The following is a 19,356-nucleotide window of genomic DNA, read 5'->3' on the forward strand; positions in this document are numbered from 1 at the left end:
TCTGCAAGAATCTACTAATTTTTACTATATTTTCCGATACCATAAAGGAACATTTGTTATCGTAGTAAAAAAAAAATTAGATGTTGGTTCTTTACAAAGTAGCCAATCTCTGCTCTATTGTAAACATGGCGTTATCGTAATGTACATTGCTACATATCCCTCTGGCTTCCCGTTTTTCGATCTATAGTTGCTACTACAATTTTCGATCTGTAGAACTCTCTGGTTCCCACTTTTCGTTAATCTGGCTACACATTTTTTCAGGCTGTAAAGAAAAATAATTTCTGCAAATATTTTAATATTTGTTATAAACAAACTGGGACCTACCATAGAATAGCAGATTTTAAACAATAATTTTAAAGATTGAGTGTCAGTATGTGACTACAAAATCATGTTCCACCGCTGATAAATATTACTTTTTGCTTGTGGAAAAAAATTAATCGTCATTAAGGTGGTATAAGTGTTTTGCAAATGAATGGATAGACAGCTCTAGACGCTACATGCTACATGTCAAACATTATGGATTTTTGTCGAGTTATTTAATATGTTAATAAAAATACGTGAAAATCAAAACAATCACTGAATGTGTCAAATATGTTTGCAACAAACCCACAAAATATAACATTGAACGAAATAGATAATGTTAAAAAAATTCCTTGTGTCGAAAATAAGTGTATTATAATTAATAAATGCACTAGATCCGATCCAGTTTTTTGTAACTTTACCTAACAAATATTGCTTTTAAATACGTACACTTTAGCACTTCAAAGCGTTTATTCACATACGGCTATAATAAGTGTATACTAAATTGACTTCTGTAATTATTTTTAGGTTTGGGTAGAATATTCATCCCTGAAATATTTCTGTAAATGATGTCGTTGGAAAGCGGTTGTTCTTGTGCTAATGATCCAAACTTTGCGATAATCTGCGCTTTTCTGCAGAAATTTGGATGTGATTTAAACATTGATGTGCCTAATTTCAAGCAGCTCCAGGAATGGCTCACCAAAACGGACGAAGGTAAAGTGCAGACATTCATTGTGTGTAGTCCTAAATTATTCAAAATACTGTCTACCTCACTAACCCCCTGTTTCCTAACATATTTTATTCGTTTTGAAAAAATGGTATAATTTTGTAAATTAAATGAAATAAACTATATTGAACGTATCTACAAAGAATTAGTTAACTACGTCATCTAGAGACTGAGCGCTACCAATGCCTATATTATCACGGCAATAGATGAACGAACAAAATTTGAATCTTATTAACAAATATTCGAGAAACAGTGGCATACAGTGGTAATGAATTTCGAATTGGATTACAGAATTTTGAATTATTTTTTCAGTTACCCCACAATTGCGGGATTTACATATCAAGCTAATGCGTAAAAATCGCAAAACCGTGCATGAAAAGAGCTGGGAGTCGGCACTGAGTAAATTTTGTTTTTCATACTCGGCACAAGATGCATGGGAAATTGAAAGATTTGGATATAAAAATGCGAGCCTAAAAGTGAAATTAAGAATACTAAAGGTAGTATGTCCATACTTGTAGAACATAATTGAAAATTATGATTTTTTGTCTACAGGAACTCCTTGAAAGTCAATTTGAACGAAACACTAAATTTCGAGCAAAAATCTTAACGCAGTCCGCAGAGTCACTTAGGTCCGAGCCAATAGGCCGAGATCGCCTTGGGCATGCTTACTGGATTACACAAGATAATGATTGCAACCTAAGAATTTATCAGGAGCATTTGGATGAAGATATATGGCAAGTTGTAGCGACTAATCGTGATGAGTTTGTGAATTTAATAGAAAGGCTACGTGGGAACGAAGTTGTTTTACCTTCAAACGATATTGGCATAATTGACGAGGACACCAGCAGCAGCAACAGCTATGCCGACACAGAGACAAAAATTAACGCAATAGAAAGTACAACCGTCACAATAGATCGTGAACAAAAAGTACCAAAATTAAGTATTAAAATCTCAAATGACAAAAATATAAATGAAGATGACACCCGTAACTATTTAAAAGAAGAGGAGGAGGAACTTATTAATACAGACAATGATCGCTCCAAAAATAAATACACGAATAACGACAACGATGAAAATGAAGTCGGAGATGATATTTATAAAGAAAAGCTAGAAGATGTGGAAAACAGCATTTGTGAAAATAGCAGGAAAATTGAGGTGGGCAAATTGAAAAATGTCATTCCTTGCCACTCCAAACTCATTTTATTTATTTTTTTTTCAGCCACTACTAATATCGCAGAAGCAAATAACAAGTTGTTCAACAAAATCTGCTAAAAAGCAACAAACAGTTGAGCATCAAAATGTGAATGTAAAGCCCGAATCAGAAAACGAATTTAAAAAGGAATTCGAAGAGGATTATGAAGCCGACAAAAGAAAGAACACGGAATGTAGCAGGACTGTCGAGGTGAGAATAATTGTATATATAATATTCCATATTATCAACAGTGAACTTTATCTTCCTTTCAGCCACTACTACTATCAAAAAAACAAATGACAATTACTGAAAATGAAATAAATAATTCAATAAAAACTGGTAAAAAGCGATTAAAATTGGAGGATCGGGAAGCAATATGTCAAAATGACGATGAGAGCAGTTTAAATCAGGATGCGAAAGCGACCATACCAGAAAGCAAACGATATAAAATGTCTAAAATATTTGATGATGAGGATAAAACTGGAGAGGAAGATCGAAAAGATAGTGCCGAGGATACAAATTCAGAAGAAGATATCGAAGAGGAAGATATTGACTCTGTAGCGGCAGAAGAAGACGAAAATGAGGAGAAACAAATTGAGGAATTTGATGACGATGACATACGTGACGTAGTAGTAGGAGATGTAATCACTGATCCTGTGTTACATGTGCAGGGAGAGGGTTCAGGGAATGATTGCGAGTCTGAATTTTTCAATGATGTTGGTTATTCATTTGACGAAGATTGCCAATTATATGTGAGCGAAGCTGTTGAAGAAAATATATTTTATATATGCGGAGAAGGATCTGGTAGTGATTGCCTAATTGGCAACTCAAGATGTGAAGAGAAAGCAACAACTGGTTCTGCTTCGAAGGAGAGCCTGACAACGGCTCCAACAAATGAAACAGTACATTTGAATAAGGATAACAGCGATGATACCAAAGCAATGGACAATAACCAAGTTAATGACGATGAAGATAATAAAGAAGAAATCGAGGCGTCCAAAGCGGAAAACGAGATAAAGGTAACTAATAATGGCGAGGGGAATACGGAATCTTCCGATTCAAAGAATAGTGCTTCAAGAGACAAACTGACAAAAAATGATAAACACCAAGCCCCACCAACCAATGATAAACCCAGTTCTACTTCAGAAAAGGGAGAAAAAAGTACTACAGCTCTACAGAAAGGTTCAGAAAGGGATGTGCCTGAGACAACAGACTCTAAGTCTTTGGATGAAAAAGTGGCGACCAATACGGAAATCCCACCTAGTTTCAATCGGAAGAGACGTTTGGCTAACTTTGGCACGCAACAAAGTCAGAAGAACATCCAGTCGGAAAGTGAAGTAGATGTTATTTCAGAAAATACTGAAGACTACAATAATGAACAAGATGATATGGATGAACCCGATGTCGGCGGAAAACGATTGAAAATGCGCCCGAAACAAAGTAATGTAGAGCTTAGGAAAAAGGTGGAGGCACAGAAAGCTGCTGCTCATGAGGAAATAAACTCATCCAGTGGAGGAGAAGAAAATACACAAAGAAGAAGAAAATTAGCATCGCCTAAAAAGCATGTCGACAGGAAGACGACTAAACATGAATCAGCAAAAAATTCAGACCACAATCCTTCTTCGTCCACAAATACCAATGGTGCACATGAAAATATTGCGCCTTCCACAGGTAAAACGATGTTATCTAAGGAGAAACCATCTACCAGTGATACATCGGTAACTGCAAGAAAACAGAAGAAAACATTGGAAGACTTAATTGACAAGAAGTTTAAAATCCCTCAAGAAGAAAATGACGAGAGCAACAATTCCTGTCCTAAGGAAGGTGCCAAGTCTCAGACACCCTCCACAAAAAAGAGTCCTATAACAAAGCCCTTAAAAAAGAATTTACTAAAACAAATTTGGCATGAAGAAAATGAAAAGCAAAATTTGCCAGACAATTTACCAGAGTGTGACGACAAAGCAGACGAAACACCATCGGTAGTAGACAAAGGGAAATGCAACAAAAATAAAATTAATGAGCGCCAAAGAAAGCGGCACAGCAGCGAGGAAGCGGATCAACGTGTTGTTACAGAGGAACCAGAAGCTAAGAAAGAAGTCTTGCACAAGGAATTCATTGGACAAAGTGAAACAGAAATTATAAAATCGAGAATTTCTGTTCCAAAAGATTCTGAATCGGGGGACAATAAAGACGAAGTTAAAGAAGAAATTGATGAGCCAACTTTTATTGTTGGTCGTAGGTCAACGAGACGTGGGAACGGCACCAGTAGCATGTCTAACAAAACACGGCCACTTACTAAAAAAGTTGAAACAAATTCTGAATCTAGTAAAGCAAATGTAATAGAGTCAACATCTAAAAAAGGCACAGAATCTGTAAAGGTAAGCTGTTTTTATTTGTTTCCTACCATTTTATAAAAAATAACCACATTTCAGGTTTCGTGCGAAAATTCAAAAACAATTTCTACGCATCTTAGCAAACCCGATAAAACGGAAAATGACAAGACAGAGGCTGAAGAAAAGGCACTTGTTGTACAGGTCGCTTGCAGTTCTAATACGGCATCACTGCTAAAAAAGGCAACGAAAGGAACACGTAAACAACGTGAAGTTGACACTACAAATATTATTGATACCGCGGATGCTGAAACGCCCGTGAGACAATCTAGACGAATAGCGCAACTCAAAATTCGAGAAGAAGCAGAGCGTCGCAAACTTGAGGAAATAGCTTTAAGAACAATGAAGCAAGAGCTAAAGAAGAAAAAGAAAGCGGAAAAACAGGCTGATCCAACAGTTTTGCCTCCCTCTGAACCTTCATCAGAATCAGAAGAGAGCGATGTTGACACAAAGAAAAAAACTCAGAAAAAGAAGTGTCCTGGTAAGAATGGAAGTTGGTCATCTGGATCGGAAGAGCAAGAAGATCCAGATGAAGAGGAAGATGAGGAGCATCACCATTATGAAACAGATCCAGGCTCACCGCTCTTTAGATCAGATCACGAATTTTCTCCTGAATCCGATATCGAGGATGAAACTCAAGTTGTGCCTACAAAAAGAGCACGCACTGCCCGCAAAGAAAATGATGTTGACAATGAACCCGATGAAGAGGAAGCTTGTCAAAAATGTCACAAATCGGATCATCCCGAGTGGATATTACTTTGTGATAAATGCGATAAAGGCTATCATTGTTCGTGTCTATCGCCAGTTCTTTTCTACATTCCAGAGGGGGATTGGTATTGTCCTCCATGTCAACAAGAACAGTTAATAAAAGCATTAGAAGGACAGTTGAACGAATTTGATGAAATGGTGGAGCGCAAAAAAAGAGAGGAAGAGGCGGTACGACTTTTGGAGGAGAAGGAAAAAGCTCGATTGAAAGAGGAAGAAGAGCTTTCGAGCCAAAACAAGCGAAATATCAGAAGGAATCAGCGTGCTCAAAATGGCAGTAGCAGCGAAGTAAATAGTGAACATAGTGGCGAAAGCGATGCCCTGTCAAATTCTAATTCGGGTGGCAGTGAAGTTGAAAATAAAAAATCGTCGAAAAAGAAATCGATTGATAAACGGAGACGAAATGACCGCAGGCAATACTCTGCTCGCAGCACTAGAAGAAATATTCGAAAAAGTATTTCGGAAAGTGACAGCAACTCACACAGATCCTCCAATTCTGAAAGTGCATCGAAAAGTGAATCCTCATCATCGTATTCCGACAGTGATGACGAACCAATTTACAAATTAAGGAAGCGAAGGCAGTTAAACGTTAGTTACAGATTGAATGAATACGATGATCTTATTAACTCTGCACTAAAAAAAGAAATGGATGAAGTAGCCGGGGCAGGAAATTTAGGACGAGGCAAAGATATATCAACAATAATAGAAGCAGACAAGGAGGAAAAGGCACGGCAAAAGCAGTTGGAAAATGTAGATATACCGGAGGAGAAAGAAGAAAATGTCGATGAGAGTAAAGAAAAAGATGACACAAAAAATATTGAAAGCGAGAGTGATGATGAACTAATTAAGAACATTATTCATTCCAAGTCATCAAAGAAAAAAGCTCGTAAACTAACAACTTTAGATATAAGCTCAGAAGACGACGATGGTTCAGACGAAGATTTCAAGGGTTCTTCCGTTGATGAAGAAGATGATAGTTTTGGATCAGGCTCAATAAATAGCGACTCAAGTCTGGAGGTATATAAACGGAAGAGCAGATCCAAGAAAACGCAAAGAAGAGCTGCCCGACGGGCTTTCCGAGAACGTCGGAAAGATAGGAAATTTATAGTGGACAATAGCGATGAAGATGAAGTACAAAAACCCAAATCGAAGAAGAAACGGAAAGTTGAATCAGATTATACGGAAAGTGAATTAGACGACGACGACCTGTCCGAACTATCAAACAATATTGATAGCGCCGATTTGTGTGACGATACTACAACCGACGAATCGGATGGAGCTTGGCGACCCAATAAACGTAAAAAATCGAAAAAAGCCTCCCAGTCAACATCCACAAAGACTTCCAAACCGAAAGCCCGTTATTCTAATAAGTCTAAAAAGGAAGTATACTCGGACGACGATATAACTGATACAGATGACGGTGAAATCGGAGACGATAGTAATGGAGCTGTAGGTGGAGGAAAGCAACCACGTTCGCAGCCACTTAAGACCAATGCTAATACAAATAAGTCAAAAGCAAAAAGTCTGGCAAGTAAAAAGTTATCTGACGAGGAGAAAAGTTTTTCCGATAGTGGCGACAGCACAAGACGTACACGTGGTAGAAGATATGCTTACATAGAAGATTTCGATGATGATAGTTCAGATGGAGGAATTAAACCTGGAGTTAAGCGGCCTGATACTCCACCAGAAGAACGTGAAAAATTTATAAAACGCCAAGAAGAGATAAAACGTATGCTGGCAGAAAAGAATGCAGAGGGTGCAAAACTAGTTGCCACTCCTCGCCTTACACCTATCAAAAGCGATTGTGAAAAAGATAAAAAGTCACCTTCGAAGCCAGGCGGAGATGCGTTATCTACAGTACCTATGTCCGTAATAAAGCAAGCGAAGGTGCTGGACATTGATTATTTGCAACGACGTGGCGAGCATTTAGATGATTCGCCCAATGATGTTGGAGATGTTGATGATGAATTTGATGATGCAGACTTACCTGATGATCTACCAGAAGATATGGATGAGGATGCGATCGCCCGCATGGTGGAGGATGAAGAAGATTTTGCTTCTGTTGCTACAAGAGACTTACCACCACCAGACGAGATAATCCGAACACCACCTGTCCTTGCTAAAACAAAACCGAAAATTGTAGAAAATATCCCAGCTGCAGACGCAAGCACAGAACTTCCCACTACTCCATTGCAACCACCTATTGCAGTTACTCCATCAGGTCTTCAAGAACCAGTCAGAAAACGGTTCCCAATGCCCACAATGCACCCACCCCTTTTACGACATCAACATCATGAAACTGTACACGGAGTACAAAATATAGTTCAACGTCATATAGCCCCGCAACTTACTCACTTATTGCAGAATGCTCTTTCATCACCCGTGCATCCACCTTACTCTAGTGCATATCCGATGCCGCCAACATCGTCGAATAATCAATCACTTATTTCTCGAATGACAAGCAATACACCGGTACAACCTACAGCATCACAAGTTAATGCCCCTTGTCGAACAGCATCGCCTTTAATTGTTAAGTCTACACAACAAATAAATATGCAGTCGCAAAACAAGGCGTCAGCGCCAACGACCGATTCTGAAGTAAAACCCAGAGGACGTCGAAAGAAAATTACTCCTTTACGTGACACTTTACAGAAGCAACAGACGGCAGCCGCTGTAGCTGCAGCAGCTTCTGCATCAACTTCAGCAGGTATCTCAAACTCATCTATTGGAATTATAAAAACGCAATATCCTTTCAAAGCGTCAGAAAGCGTTATACGGGAAACAACGCCTACCAAAGTTCCACAAACACAAGGAAATGTAATTGGTACAATGCAGCCTCGATCATTAAACACTATGCAGCACGGACCTATATTTGCGGGACCAGAAGGTTGTTTCATTATAAGATATTTTAGTTTTATTCTTTAATTTCAAAAATTTATTTCGTTTAAGGATTTTATGGTGCACCTTCATCACGCATTCCACATTCTAGCCCACAACGACATCGGGGACCACCACCAATAACACAAAGTCATTTAACAACCCACTCAGCCGTACGACATTCGTACGGTCCTCCACCACCATTAAAAGGAGCAATATCAACTCCATCAGCACCCACAAATGTTAGACAAGTACATCTACCGCCTTTCATGGGAAGCGTACAGCCCACAAGGCATTCCAGCTCTCATCTTAATGTATACGGGTACAAAATAATATATACTCCTCGAAAACCATATGTTCTAATAGTTCTTTTTTCGCCTTAGCCCTCCAATATATGGAAATCCATCTTTTGTTCATCGAGGAAATCACAGGCCTCCACTTCATTCAACGGATTATCCTCCAGATTCGCGTTAGTTAATATTGAAAATCTACTTAAAGACGAGTCAAGTAATTTGTTTTATTTCTAGGTCCATACCCACCATATAACTTCTATCCCCCTCCTCCACCATTGACTACGCCGGTTCGGTCCCAAATGGCACTACAACAGCCTCCAACGTCAGTTATTACACCTAACGTTCCGCCATCGACAGTTCAATCGAGTAAGGATAAGCCAGCAACATCACGGGTCATTACCGACGACACTATACCCAAATCGATGGTGATCAAACAAGAAATAACATCTGAAAGCACTGTTCTAAAAACTACTGTTCAAGCTTCTTCAAAGACAAGCCCCGAGTCGAGAAAGCAGTTAACATCATTGGAGGAGTATGCTGCAAGAAATTCTAGAGGCAAGTCGCCAATATCACAGCCAGCAATTTTGCCAACATCTCAGGACTCACCCTCCAATAAACAGGATAGCCCAGATGATCATCAATTAACTACACCACATGAAACTACTACTAGTGACCGACAGGGTAGCGAATTTAGTGGTTTAGTGAGTTATTTTAGTTCTCAACACGACGATTATAATACGTAGCGTTAAAAAATGTGAATTGTGTAAGCATGTACATATTCCTTTTAATGGCGGCCGTTCACATTAAGGAACACAATAAAATCGTTATTAGGTTTATCTGCATAAGTTTTATTATCTATAAGTTTTCTGTTCTAGTATGAATAGTTCTTTTGCCTATTTGGTTAATCATTATTTTTGCAATCTCGTACAAAACGTGTGAATCTATATTTTTACCGCTTATGTTGTGTTTTTGAATTTATTCATTCCAGACATTAATAGAACCTCTTCTCACCATTATTGGGCTTTCTCAAATGCGCGGGATGCGTGATTATTTTTAACCAATATTTCCATACAAATTTTAATTACGTAAAGAAGAATAATACGTATGTACATTAATGTTAATGTATTTTCATAGTCAATTCATGACTATACTATGATTTTATTACCGATTTTTATTCTCAACATAGAAAACTATTGGTAAATTCCCGCGATATATATACATATAAGAATACCAGTAGTGTCAAGTTTTATTTAGAAGAATATATTATTTGCCCAGATTTTTTTTTTCATTTAATCAATTTGGCAAATGAATCATCCATATTATACAACCTAATTAGTATGTAGTACCGTTTGTATTTGTATTTATATTTTAGCATTAGTTTCTTTTCTGCGACATAATTTACATACATTGTTATAGAGCGTAAATCTATAGACAACAATAACAAAAATTAAGTAACAACGGGGTATTTGTCCTTTATGTCTCCCTTTTCCAGAATAAATGTATTTATTATAATAATTTTAGGAATAAATACAGAAAATATATATCAACTTGGTATTTTCACAAAAGTGCATTTGGTCTTTTTGAAACGGTTTTCAAAGATTTGAATTGAATATTGTTCGAAATAGTAAAACAATCAAATGAAGATAAACCATTTCCACTGTTTAAACTTGGTACATTCAAACTCGCCAGCAAAGCAAATAATGCGTGACAAACAAGCTTTGAAGATATTTTAGAAAATATAATGACAATATCAAATCCATAAGCTCGGGCGTCGATTTCATAAATGCAATTCTAAAAAAGTTAGTTATTGAAGTTATGAATAAAATAACAGCAGTAGGAAATTTTCGCAACTTTAAATTTCCACGAAAATATATATAGAAGCCATACATGATTAACAAACGAGACCAGAACGCAAACCACCCAAGCACAATGAGCATAATATATTGTACTGTCCGACTCACAACCATTACAAACACCGAAATGTGACAAAAAAGCGAAGAGCTTTTTATTCAGCAGATAAAGAGGAGACGAAAATGTCATACTCTCAGAAAAATCTCAGCCAGTTCCAAAAGATACGATATTGAATGGAGCCTCCAAGAAGCAATTACATGGCAGTCCAAACTTTCTGGTATCAAAGATATTAAACCTCTGTCATGATAAATTGACCTATAAATTTCAATTTACTGTGTGTAATGTTTTTGTAGATATGCAGTATTTCCGATGTGTACTATCTTTAACATATAAATTCAAGAGGGACGGACAATGCATTGGTAAACACAACCGCTTTGCACACTGAATGCCTGGATTCGATTCCCAGGCCAGATAACATAACAATTGCTACGGTGGTTGCTCATAGGCGTAATTTAGGCAACATTTTCTGAAATTTTTAAGCTAGATAAAACTTCTCTACAAGTGATGCCGTTTAACATATAAATTCAAGAGGGACGGACAATGCATTGGTAAACACAACCGCTTTGCACACTGAATGCCTGGATTCGATTCCCAGGCCAGATAACATAACATTTGCTACGGTGGTAAAAATGCTCATAGGCGTAATTTAAACTTCTCTACAAGTGATGCCATTCGGACTCTGCTATAAAATAGGTCATATATCATTCAGTAGTGCGATTCTCTAACTCATTTTTTGAGTTACCGACAAAAATCGGTCAAATTAAGGGGTCGATTATCGATAGCAATTATCAATGAGTGGCGTTGTCATTTGCCAAAAAAACTTTATGTATGACAACTTTCAACTGAGGTTGCGAATCTCAGTTGACGAAACGGCTATTTTTCAGCAACCACCTATTTTCAGTTGCAATGAACATTTTCAAACAAACAAGAAGTAAAATAGAAAGGAAAATAAATATTTTCTTAACAATTGTTGATTCTTTGCATCATTAATTAATTTTGTGTATTAAAAATATGGTGAAAATAACGATAAAACAATATTAATTGATAAATTGAGTGCAACTCCATACAGCCTTCTACACCAGGGAATTTCGTTTTTGAATAAAAATGATTTTTATTTTGTCCTTTTTTCCTCCTCCGCCCACTTTGAAACGATCCAATTTCGGCACAATTTGTCCTTTATCAAGTGGACAACTTCCTTTAATACGTTCGACAATGTAGATTGAACCATGCAATTGTAATCATTGCCATGGGACTTTTGGAAACTTCCCTCCACAAAAAATCTCAACGCAGCGCACTCTTTTAAAAGTCACCCTTTAACGTTTCCACAATGTAAACTACGGCAGCAACGTTTATCGACCACTCAGTTGGGTTGACATCAATAATACAACATTTCATCTCAGCCGCGCTGGCAATTGACAACGCAACTCAAGTTTAGTGGCAATGCATAATCGACCCCTAAACGCAAAATTTTAAATAAAAAGTTAAAATAAAAAACTGGCATCACTATTCCTATCGGTAGAACTTTATGACTACAACTAATGTTACCGATTTTTGTCGGTAACTCAAAAAATGAGTTAGAGAATCGCGCTACAGGTATGTGATGGAAAACGATTCGACTCGTTTTGCCCTAAATCGAAATCGTATATTTCTGGTTTTGTGAATATTATTATGAAAATGAAAATAAGGGGCTTTTGCCAAGCAAAACTATATACAGTGTCCCACAAATGTCTTCGTACCCTATGTATATTTAGAAATATTCGTGAAAAACGAGAAAAATAAACGAAAATGTTCAACATATTTGAGTGTAGATTTGTTCATTAAGCACTTAATTTATATATAGTTTATGAAAAACATGTGCTTCAGTTACTTGTATGTAAGATATTAACGAAAAACTAAAATAAGATCCAAATTCTATACCACAAAAGTCTTTGTACTTTTTATGTTTTCCTCGAATATACCGGAATACGATAATGGATAAATGGCGATGTGCACTTTTCTGGGTTTAGGAGCTTCCATAGTAGGTTTTCTTTTATTTGTAATTAAATTTGTGAAAATAAACGTCAAATGCGTGGCAGTCGTAGAAGCTGGGGCCTAATTCTCGCATACGTGATCGAGTTATTTCGATCGATATTTTCAGTATTTGGATTACGGCATCCGTTGTCGAATACACTTTCGAGTGGAATCTTGCCAGTTTTTGCCCGCCACACATTTGCTGCCGAAATTACTATTTTGTGGCAAAAAACGAACTTTAATGGAACTTTTTGCAATAAAACTAATCAAAATCACATACTAATGACTTTTTCCAAAAAAATGAGTAAAAAATAGACAAAAGGTGACTGTTTCTTAAAAATTAAAAATATATTTTCCAATGCCAGAATGTGATTTTTATATTTTTACATAGTGGAATTTATTTCGGGTCACTATTACTTTTAATTTTGGCATATCTTTCCTTTACCGACCCACCGCAGAAAATTATGAAAAAATTACCACAGATAGTGCTTTTCATGGCGATTCCAACAATGTATTTCTTTTGTTGGGGAAATGTATACTTACCGAGATATAGGCCTCCGAAGTTCCGAAAATTCCCTTGTTTACTTGGGAAAAAATTTACGATTTAAAAAAAAGTTTGTTCGCGTAGCCGAAATTCGCTCCTGTCCATAGGAGAAAGTCCTAAATCCCCGGCCGAAGGCCGGCTACTTAAGAATACTTGCGATTTAAAACAAAATTTTTTGATTTTTTCTGCGAAGGGTCGGTAAAGGAAATTTGTTCCTTAATTTTTCACAATTTTCTATTATTTTATACAATTCTCATGCTTTCATTTCGTTTCAACGCGCACAACAACTTGTTTGTAATATTTTGTGTTTATCATATGTTTCGCCGTTCGATAACCGTATGTATCGATAACTTTTTTAAATAATTTCGATCGTATAAGGGAATCCAAAAATTTCGATCGTTCGTAATTTGTCTTCGAACAAAAACTCGACTCGATTTTCAGAATCCTTTGAAGATATACAGTGTCCCACAAATGTCTTCGTACCACAAGTATGTTCAGATATGTTTAATAAAATATAAAATAATAAAGACAAAATTGCAACAAATTTGAGTGCAGATTTGTTTATTAAACACATAATTTATATAAAGAGAAAAAAAGAAAAGTGTTTCAGTTATGTGCATGAAAGATATTAACGAAAAACTAAAAAGTACTTTTGGATAGTTTTCAATAAAATTATTAAAATGTGTGCGAAAATAAAAATTGTAATATTTAGTTGGATAGCCTTTGCTTTGTATAACTGCCTTGAGAGGATCTGGCATTGATTCCACAAATTTTTTGTGTAACCTTTGTCAATTTTCTCCCATTCCTCCAAGAGAGCTGCTTTAAGTTGTTCTTTGCAGCTAATGTGGTGAGTTCTTATTCTTTTTTCCAGCATATTCCACAAATTCCGGACTTTGAGGCCGTGTTTTTAAAATATGGGGTGTATTTTAGGCTAAATACATCTGAGGTGGTGTTTGTAAAAGATGTGGTGTATTGTAGGCTGAGTACATCATAGTATTATGAGCTATATGTTTGGGATCGTTGTCTTGTTGAAACTAAAAATTTTTTAAACGCTTTCCAAAATTTAAATATATGCTTTATGGTCCATTACTCCTTTTATTATTTCCAAAATTCCAACTCCATTTGCCGCCATACAACCCCAAACCATTATACCTCCTCCTCCATGTTTAACTGTTTTTATTGTTTTTGGGGTTGTATGCTTCCCCTGTATTTCTCCACACCCTCATTCGCCCATCAGAACCAAATATGTTATATTTTGATTCATCAGAGAATACTACAGTCCTCCAGAATTCGAGAGACGCATATTCATATTGACGGGCGGGAATTGAAACCAGTAGTGGGATTCTGTAACTCATTTTTGCTGTTACCGACAAAAATCGATACAATTAAATCTCAAAATTATGACTAAAAAAATAAAGAAAAGTTGGCATCACTGTTTGTGTCGGTAGAGGCTAGCGACTACTTTTTATTCATCGTTAACTTACCGAAAAATTTCGTTAGTTATCGAAATTATAAGCACTTTAATTTTACCGACAATTATCGATAACAGCAAAAATGAGTTACAGAATCCCACTACAGGGGCCTAATTCTCGCATTCGTTATCGAACGAGTTTTTGTTCGAAGACAAATTACGAACGATCGAAATTTTTGGATTCCCTTATACGATCGAAATTATTTAAAAAAGTTATCGATACATACGGTTATCGAACGGCGAAACATATGATAAACACAAAATATTACAAACAAACAAGTTGTTGTGCGCGTTGAAACGAAATGAAAGCATGAGAATTGTATAAAATAATAGAAAATTGTGAAAAATTAAAAGTAATAGTGACCCGAAATAAATTCCACTATGTAAAAATATAAAAATCACATTCTGGCATTGGAAAATATATTTTTAATTTTTAAGAAAAAGTCACCTTTTGTCTATTTTTTTACTCATTTTATTGGAAAAAGTCATTAGTATGTGATTTTGATTAGTTTTATTGCAAAATGTTCCATTAAAGTTCGTTTTTTGCCACAAAAATAGTAATTTCGACAGCAAATGTGTGGCGGGAAAAAACTCGCAAGATTCCACTCGAAAGTGTATTCGACAACGGATGCCGTAATCCAAATACTGAAAATATCGATCGAAATAACTCGATCACGTATGCGAGAATTAGGCCCCTGATTGAGTTGATATGAAACGGGTGCATTCATTGATATTAAAGAATTAATTGGTCTGTTCCTTTACTTTTGAAAGTGGTAAAACCGGCAAAAGTAGCAAAAGTTGTAATCTGCTTCCATATGAATTGCATGGTGTCTGAAGTAAAGGAACGCGTTTCGAGTAAAAAGTTGTAAAACTTGAAGATTCTTGCACGTAAAGGAACAGAGCTAATAGAAAACAACGAGAACGAAGAAATTCGATATAAAAATCAAATTTCTTTTATAACTTCAAACAGTTTTAAACTTATTAGGTTTAGGTATAGCAGAAACCAAAACAAATTTCCAGAATGTTTCGAGTACTGAGAACTATACAGTTTAACTTTTCTTTAACGTCGCAGTTGGGGACCGACAAATTACTACGTTAAAGAGATAGTGTAAACTTCAATGAAAAAGGTTTGACCAAAATTCGTTATAGAGAGATTATTTTGTGTTAAAATTTCCAGGTGTGCATTGAAACCAAACTTCATTTTAGATAAGTATTCGCTATAGAGAAGTACGTTATAGAGAGATTAAAATAGGTGAAAGTGGATTGAAAAAAGTCTTAAATTTTTATTCGTTATAGAGAAAATGTTCATGATTGTGAGTGCTAAAGTGCGCACTCTATGACCCAAAATATGTTTGTCTTACATTGTTAGGCAACCCATAAATCTTGCTCGTTTTCATAAAATTGATTGAATTCCTATTCCATCTCGGAAAAATAAAAAAGATAGTTTATAATTTGGAAAATGTTTTATATTTATGTTAATATTTTGTAATTGTTTGGTGGTTTGGTTTTTGTTATATAATAGCTTTAGATATATTACAAATTATTTTGATTATACATTTCATTACATTCTACCGTTTTTCCATCCTTGAGCTGCACATACAAATCAGATTATTTCTTTACTATATTGTGGAATATCGTAGGCAGTGCCATATCTAGTTTCAGCAACAGCTACTTTATTCCATCAGAGTTATTTTAAACCTATTATAAAAAAAAAAAACAAATAAATATAAATACACTTGCTTTAAAACTTAGTATGGAAAACAAAGTCAACTAAAACATTAACAAGCTTTATATATGAATATGTTAAATATGACGCGCAAAGCACTATTTTGCGATTTTGTTTAAATGTGTAGTATACAGCAGATTTTACTTATTAAGATAACATCGTTTCCTGTATAACGGCAGAACAGAAGAAACTATTACGTGATAACTACACGCCAAGATTTTTAATAGAGCCAGTTCGTCTATTATTGGTAGCCTGGGCTGCTTGTGTTTTTAATGCCGGATTTTTGGAAAGATTGTCCACGTCACATACTTTGGAAAAACATTTCATGTCACATTACATTTTAAGCGGCGAGTGTGGAGTTTGTAATGACATTTGATTGTAACAACGTGCATGACACAATAATACCAAGTCAATTTCCTGCATACTTGCAATAAACAAAATTCAACCTTGAAACTACTCATGTTTCACACTATGATTTGTATTGTATAGCTATAAGTATGTGTGGAGTAATTAATACTTGACATATTACATTTGAAGTAATCTTCTGTTTTGATGCCGCAAAAAAGTGGTGGTCTATAACAATTATTTCCGACTAAACATAAGCGGAGGAATGTAATGTTCACATTCTATGTACAAATAAAATTACTCAATTTCAAGATTTTAACACAAATCATGGAATAAAACTTGTGAGTTTCAACGTACTGGCCGATATTTGTTATTATCTACTTTATTTTGAGTCTAGTCTAAAAAGTCTTAGATTAATAATTCTAAAGCATAGTTATATCCGAATACATATTTTGGTATTTCATTAATGTATTTTACTGGCTTTTATTTAGTATTTCTTTTGGCTTATAAAAATATATATTTACACTTTATACATACTCGGACGACGACAGTCGGTCGTATTGTGATAAGGGAGTAAGTTTATTATTTGTTACAACGTTGATGGAAAAATATTACATGCTAATCGATTTTATTTTCTCTGGTAATAGTTACTTGGTATGTGTTTATTGTTTTCCGGTTTTTCATGCCAACGGATAGTTTCAAATTTCAAAGGAGGGAGTTGCTTATTTGAATAAAGTGCTATGTGAGTATCGAAAATTTTGCATTTTTAACGAGTGCAGCTAAAAAGTGCAATTTTGAATTCTAGCTATTTGGTGTGCGTCTTTTTCTACGTTGCATTTACTTAGGCAACTGCTTTCTCTTATGGCAAAAATATTTACAGAAAGTAGTCCAAGTTTTTTTTATTCTTTTAAAATGCCTCCTTATTATGCAATGATGTATTTACAGTGCTGCTTGGGCAATCTTTAGAGCAACTACTGTCCTGGCGCATGCTTTCGAGTATTATGAACCACGAATCTTTGATATTAAAAAAGAAAGAAAATGACGACAGTAATAGTTCCCGGCATTCGATATTCTGTGGTAAAAACATCATTACAGAGAGGGAAGTACTTGAATCAACAAATAGAAAACAATTAATGTGATTAAGTGTGTCTGCGTATTCGATATTTTTTATCGTTATAAAATATTACTGGATGTTGTTTTATACTCAAATGTTGACAGGTGTATAACTCTTAACGTGCTAGAGGTTCCTTCGAACATTTAGCAAGTACAAAGACATACCTTATGTTTTAAATTTTTTTAATGTACAACTGTTTTCTGAATTCAGTAGAGGTTGCGCATGCTTGTTTGTAATTGGAGTCGATCCCTTGAAATTTAAAAATATCTTAGGAATATTTTAGTGTGTGTAGATTTGTGTGTGTAGATTATATAAGACTTTACTTTAGTAGTGTATTTGTAAATCATTTAATAAACTTTTGTTTGTATTCGTAGTCCCTAACAAGTCTTGCATTTCTTAAATTTTCGCACAAATGCTTTCTAAAGTTGACATATGCATATATATGCATGTATATAAGATATAATTTACTGAAATATGTATAAATTCATATGTCTATTGTATGCACTTTGGGAAAAGCTGTATATTGTTGCTATGAATGGTTATGGCCTCTATTTCATTAAGTTGTTCTTGCGAAGTGCCCATTAAACGGCCACAATTGTAATTATTTCAAACATTGGCGTGGTATGTAATATCGATACACACATTATGAGGCTGTTCTCATTCGGCTCCGGCTGAGCTGTCTGGAGTTATATTGGAGTCCAAGCTGGCACAGTCAGATTCTTGGTCTTGATTTTCAGAATAATTAGCCGCTTCCTGTAGACGCATTAACATATTTAGCTGTAATGATAAGATATGCCTGGTTATAAAGCAATTAATTTTACAAATCGTAGTTGTCGGAGAACTCACCAAGGGATCTTGATTGTCGTTACTACTGGCGGCTACACCCTCCAGGCCAACATCTTCGGCATTAATTTGCCGGAGCGGAGGGACTGAATCGGGTCCGTAAGGCCATGGATAGGAATTACGTATAAATGCTGATGGGTCATTCCAAGCTCCACCCCGACGACCATAAAGCTGAACACCTTCCCTGACTGCTTCTATCAAGTAGGGCGATAGGTGATAATTCCAAATATCGGTGAACCATACTTGAGATTCTTTTAAATCTAAAGGACATCCCAAAAATAGACGTGGTCCAATCGTAACATCACTAGAACTGTGGGCTTCTAGGAAGCGATTAATGTGTTGCCAAACTGTGGGCAACCAGGCTAGAACTGTAGCCAACTCAGGTTGTGGATGTTGTGTCTGTAATTCTAGCTGAAATAGGCGTCGTCGCAAAAAACGTCCCAAAAATCCCTTTACGGGTTCCATATGATTTGCCGTTAAAACCTTAAAACAAAAAATAATTTAATTCAATGCCTCAGGCATCTTTAATAATTCCTACCCATCGGAAGTTGTGATGTAGCTGCAAATTGGTTGTGTTACATGTAGCCTGAGACATGGTACCTATTATACAAGGCAGCTTGGCAGCAGGTCCCGCACTAAGTAGACATGAGAACACATCTCCCAACGACGAAGCATGATGCAAATTATCCAAAATAATTACAGAAGGCAGTTCGGAGGCTCTATTTGCAATGGCAGCTTGTTCGGCCACATGACCCAAGTACTGTCTCAGTTCCTTTGATGATTTATGGTCCACACTAAAACAATTTAATAGACCCAATTAATTTACTGTGGAAAATAATTTAGAAAAA

The 19,356-nt window shown here is 35.8% G+C and overlaps 2 protein-coding genes across 23 annotated transcripts in view; one reads left to right on the top strand and one right to left on the bottom strand.

Annotated features, from left to right (window-relative positions):
- Positions 1–163: 163 nt before the first annotated feature.
- Positions 164–10,109, top strand: LOC141393474 (uncharacterized). 3 transcript variants are annotated; one of them, XM_073966455.1, is made up of 10 exons: positions 164–264; positions 829–1,014; positions 1,340–1,524; positions 1,580–2,182; positions 2,247–2,429; positions 2,492–4,597; positions 4,652–8,261; positions 8,324–8,573; positions 8,635–8,720; positions 8,779–10,109. In XM_073966455.1, exons 2-10 carry the CDS (start codon positions 867–869, stop codon positions 9,285–9,287), a joined length of 7,680 nt encoding a protein of 2,559 aa, XP_073822556.1. In that variant the 5' UTR covers positions 164–264; positions 829–866; the 3' UTR covers positions 9,288–10,109. The 3 variants fall into 3 exon arrangements, with proteins under 3 accessions (XP_073822556.1, XP_073822555.1, XP_073822558.1); XM_073966454.1 differs by having other exon boundaries at positions 198–448; XM_073966457.1 differs by having other exon boundaries at positions 236–370.
- A 6,788-nt stretch (positions 10,110–16,897) lies between these two features.
- sick (sickie) overlaps positions 16,898–19,356 on the bottom strand; it is a 317,157-nt gene continuing 314,698 nt past the window's right edge. For all 20 annotated transcript variants that reach the window (XM_073966463.1, XM_073966459.1, XM_073966462.1 and 17 more), the window contains 3 exons: positions 19,047–19,302; positions 18,512–18,991; positions 16,898–18,442 (listed from right to left, as the gene is read on the bottom strand). In XM_073966463.1, coding sequence (XP_073822564.1) covers positions 18,323–18,442; positions 18,512–18,991; positions 19,047–19,302 — 856 coding nt within the window. In that variant the 3' untranslated portion in view covers positions 16,898–18,322. The remainder of the gene's footprint in view (positions 18,443–18,511; positions 18,992–19,046; positions 19,303–19,356) is intronic.

This window comes from Musca autumnalis, unplaced genomic scaffold (assembly GCF_047663935.1).
Source record: "Musca autumnalis isolate F117 unplaced genomic scaffold, ASM4766393v1 scaffold_2, whole genome shotgun sequence".
In the NCBI taxonomy this organism is placed as follows: Eukaryota; Metazoa; Arthropoda; class Insecta; order Diptera; family Muscidae; genus Musca; species Musca autumnalis.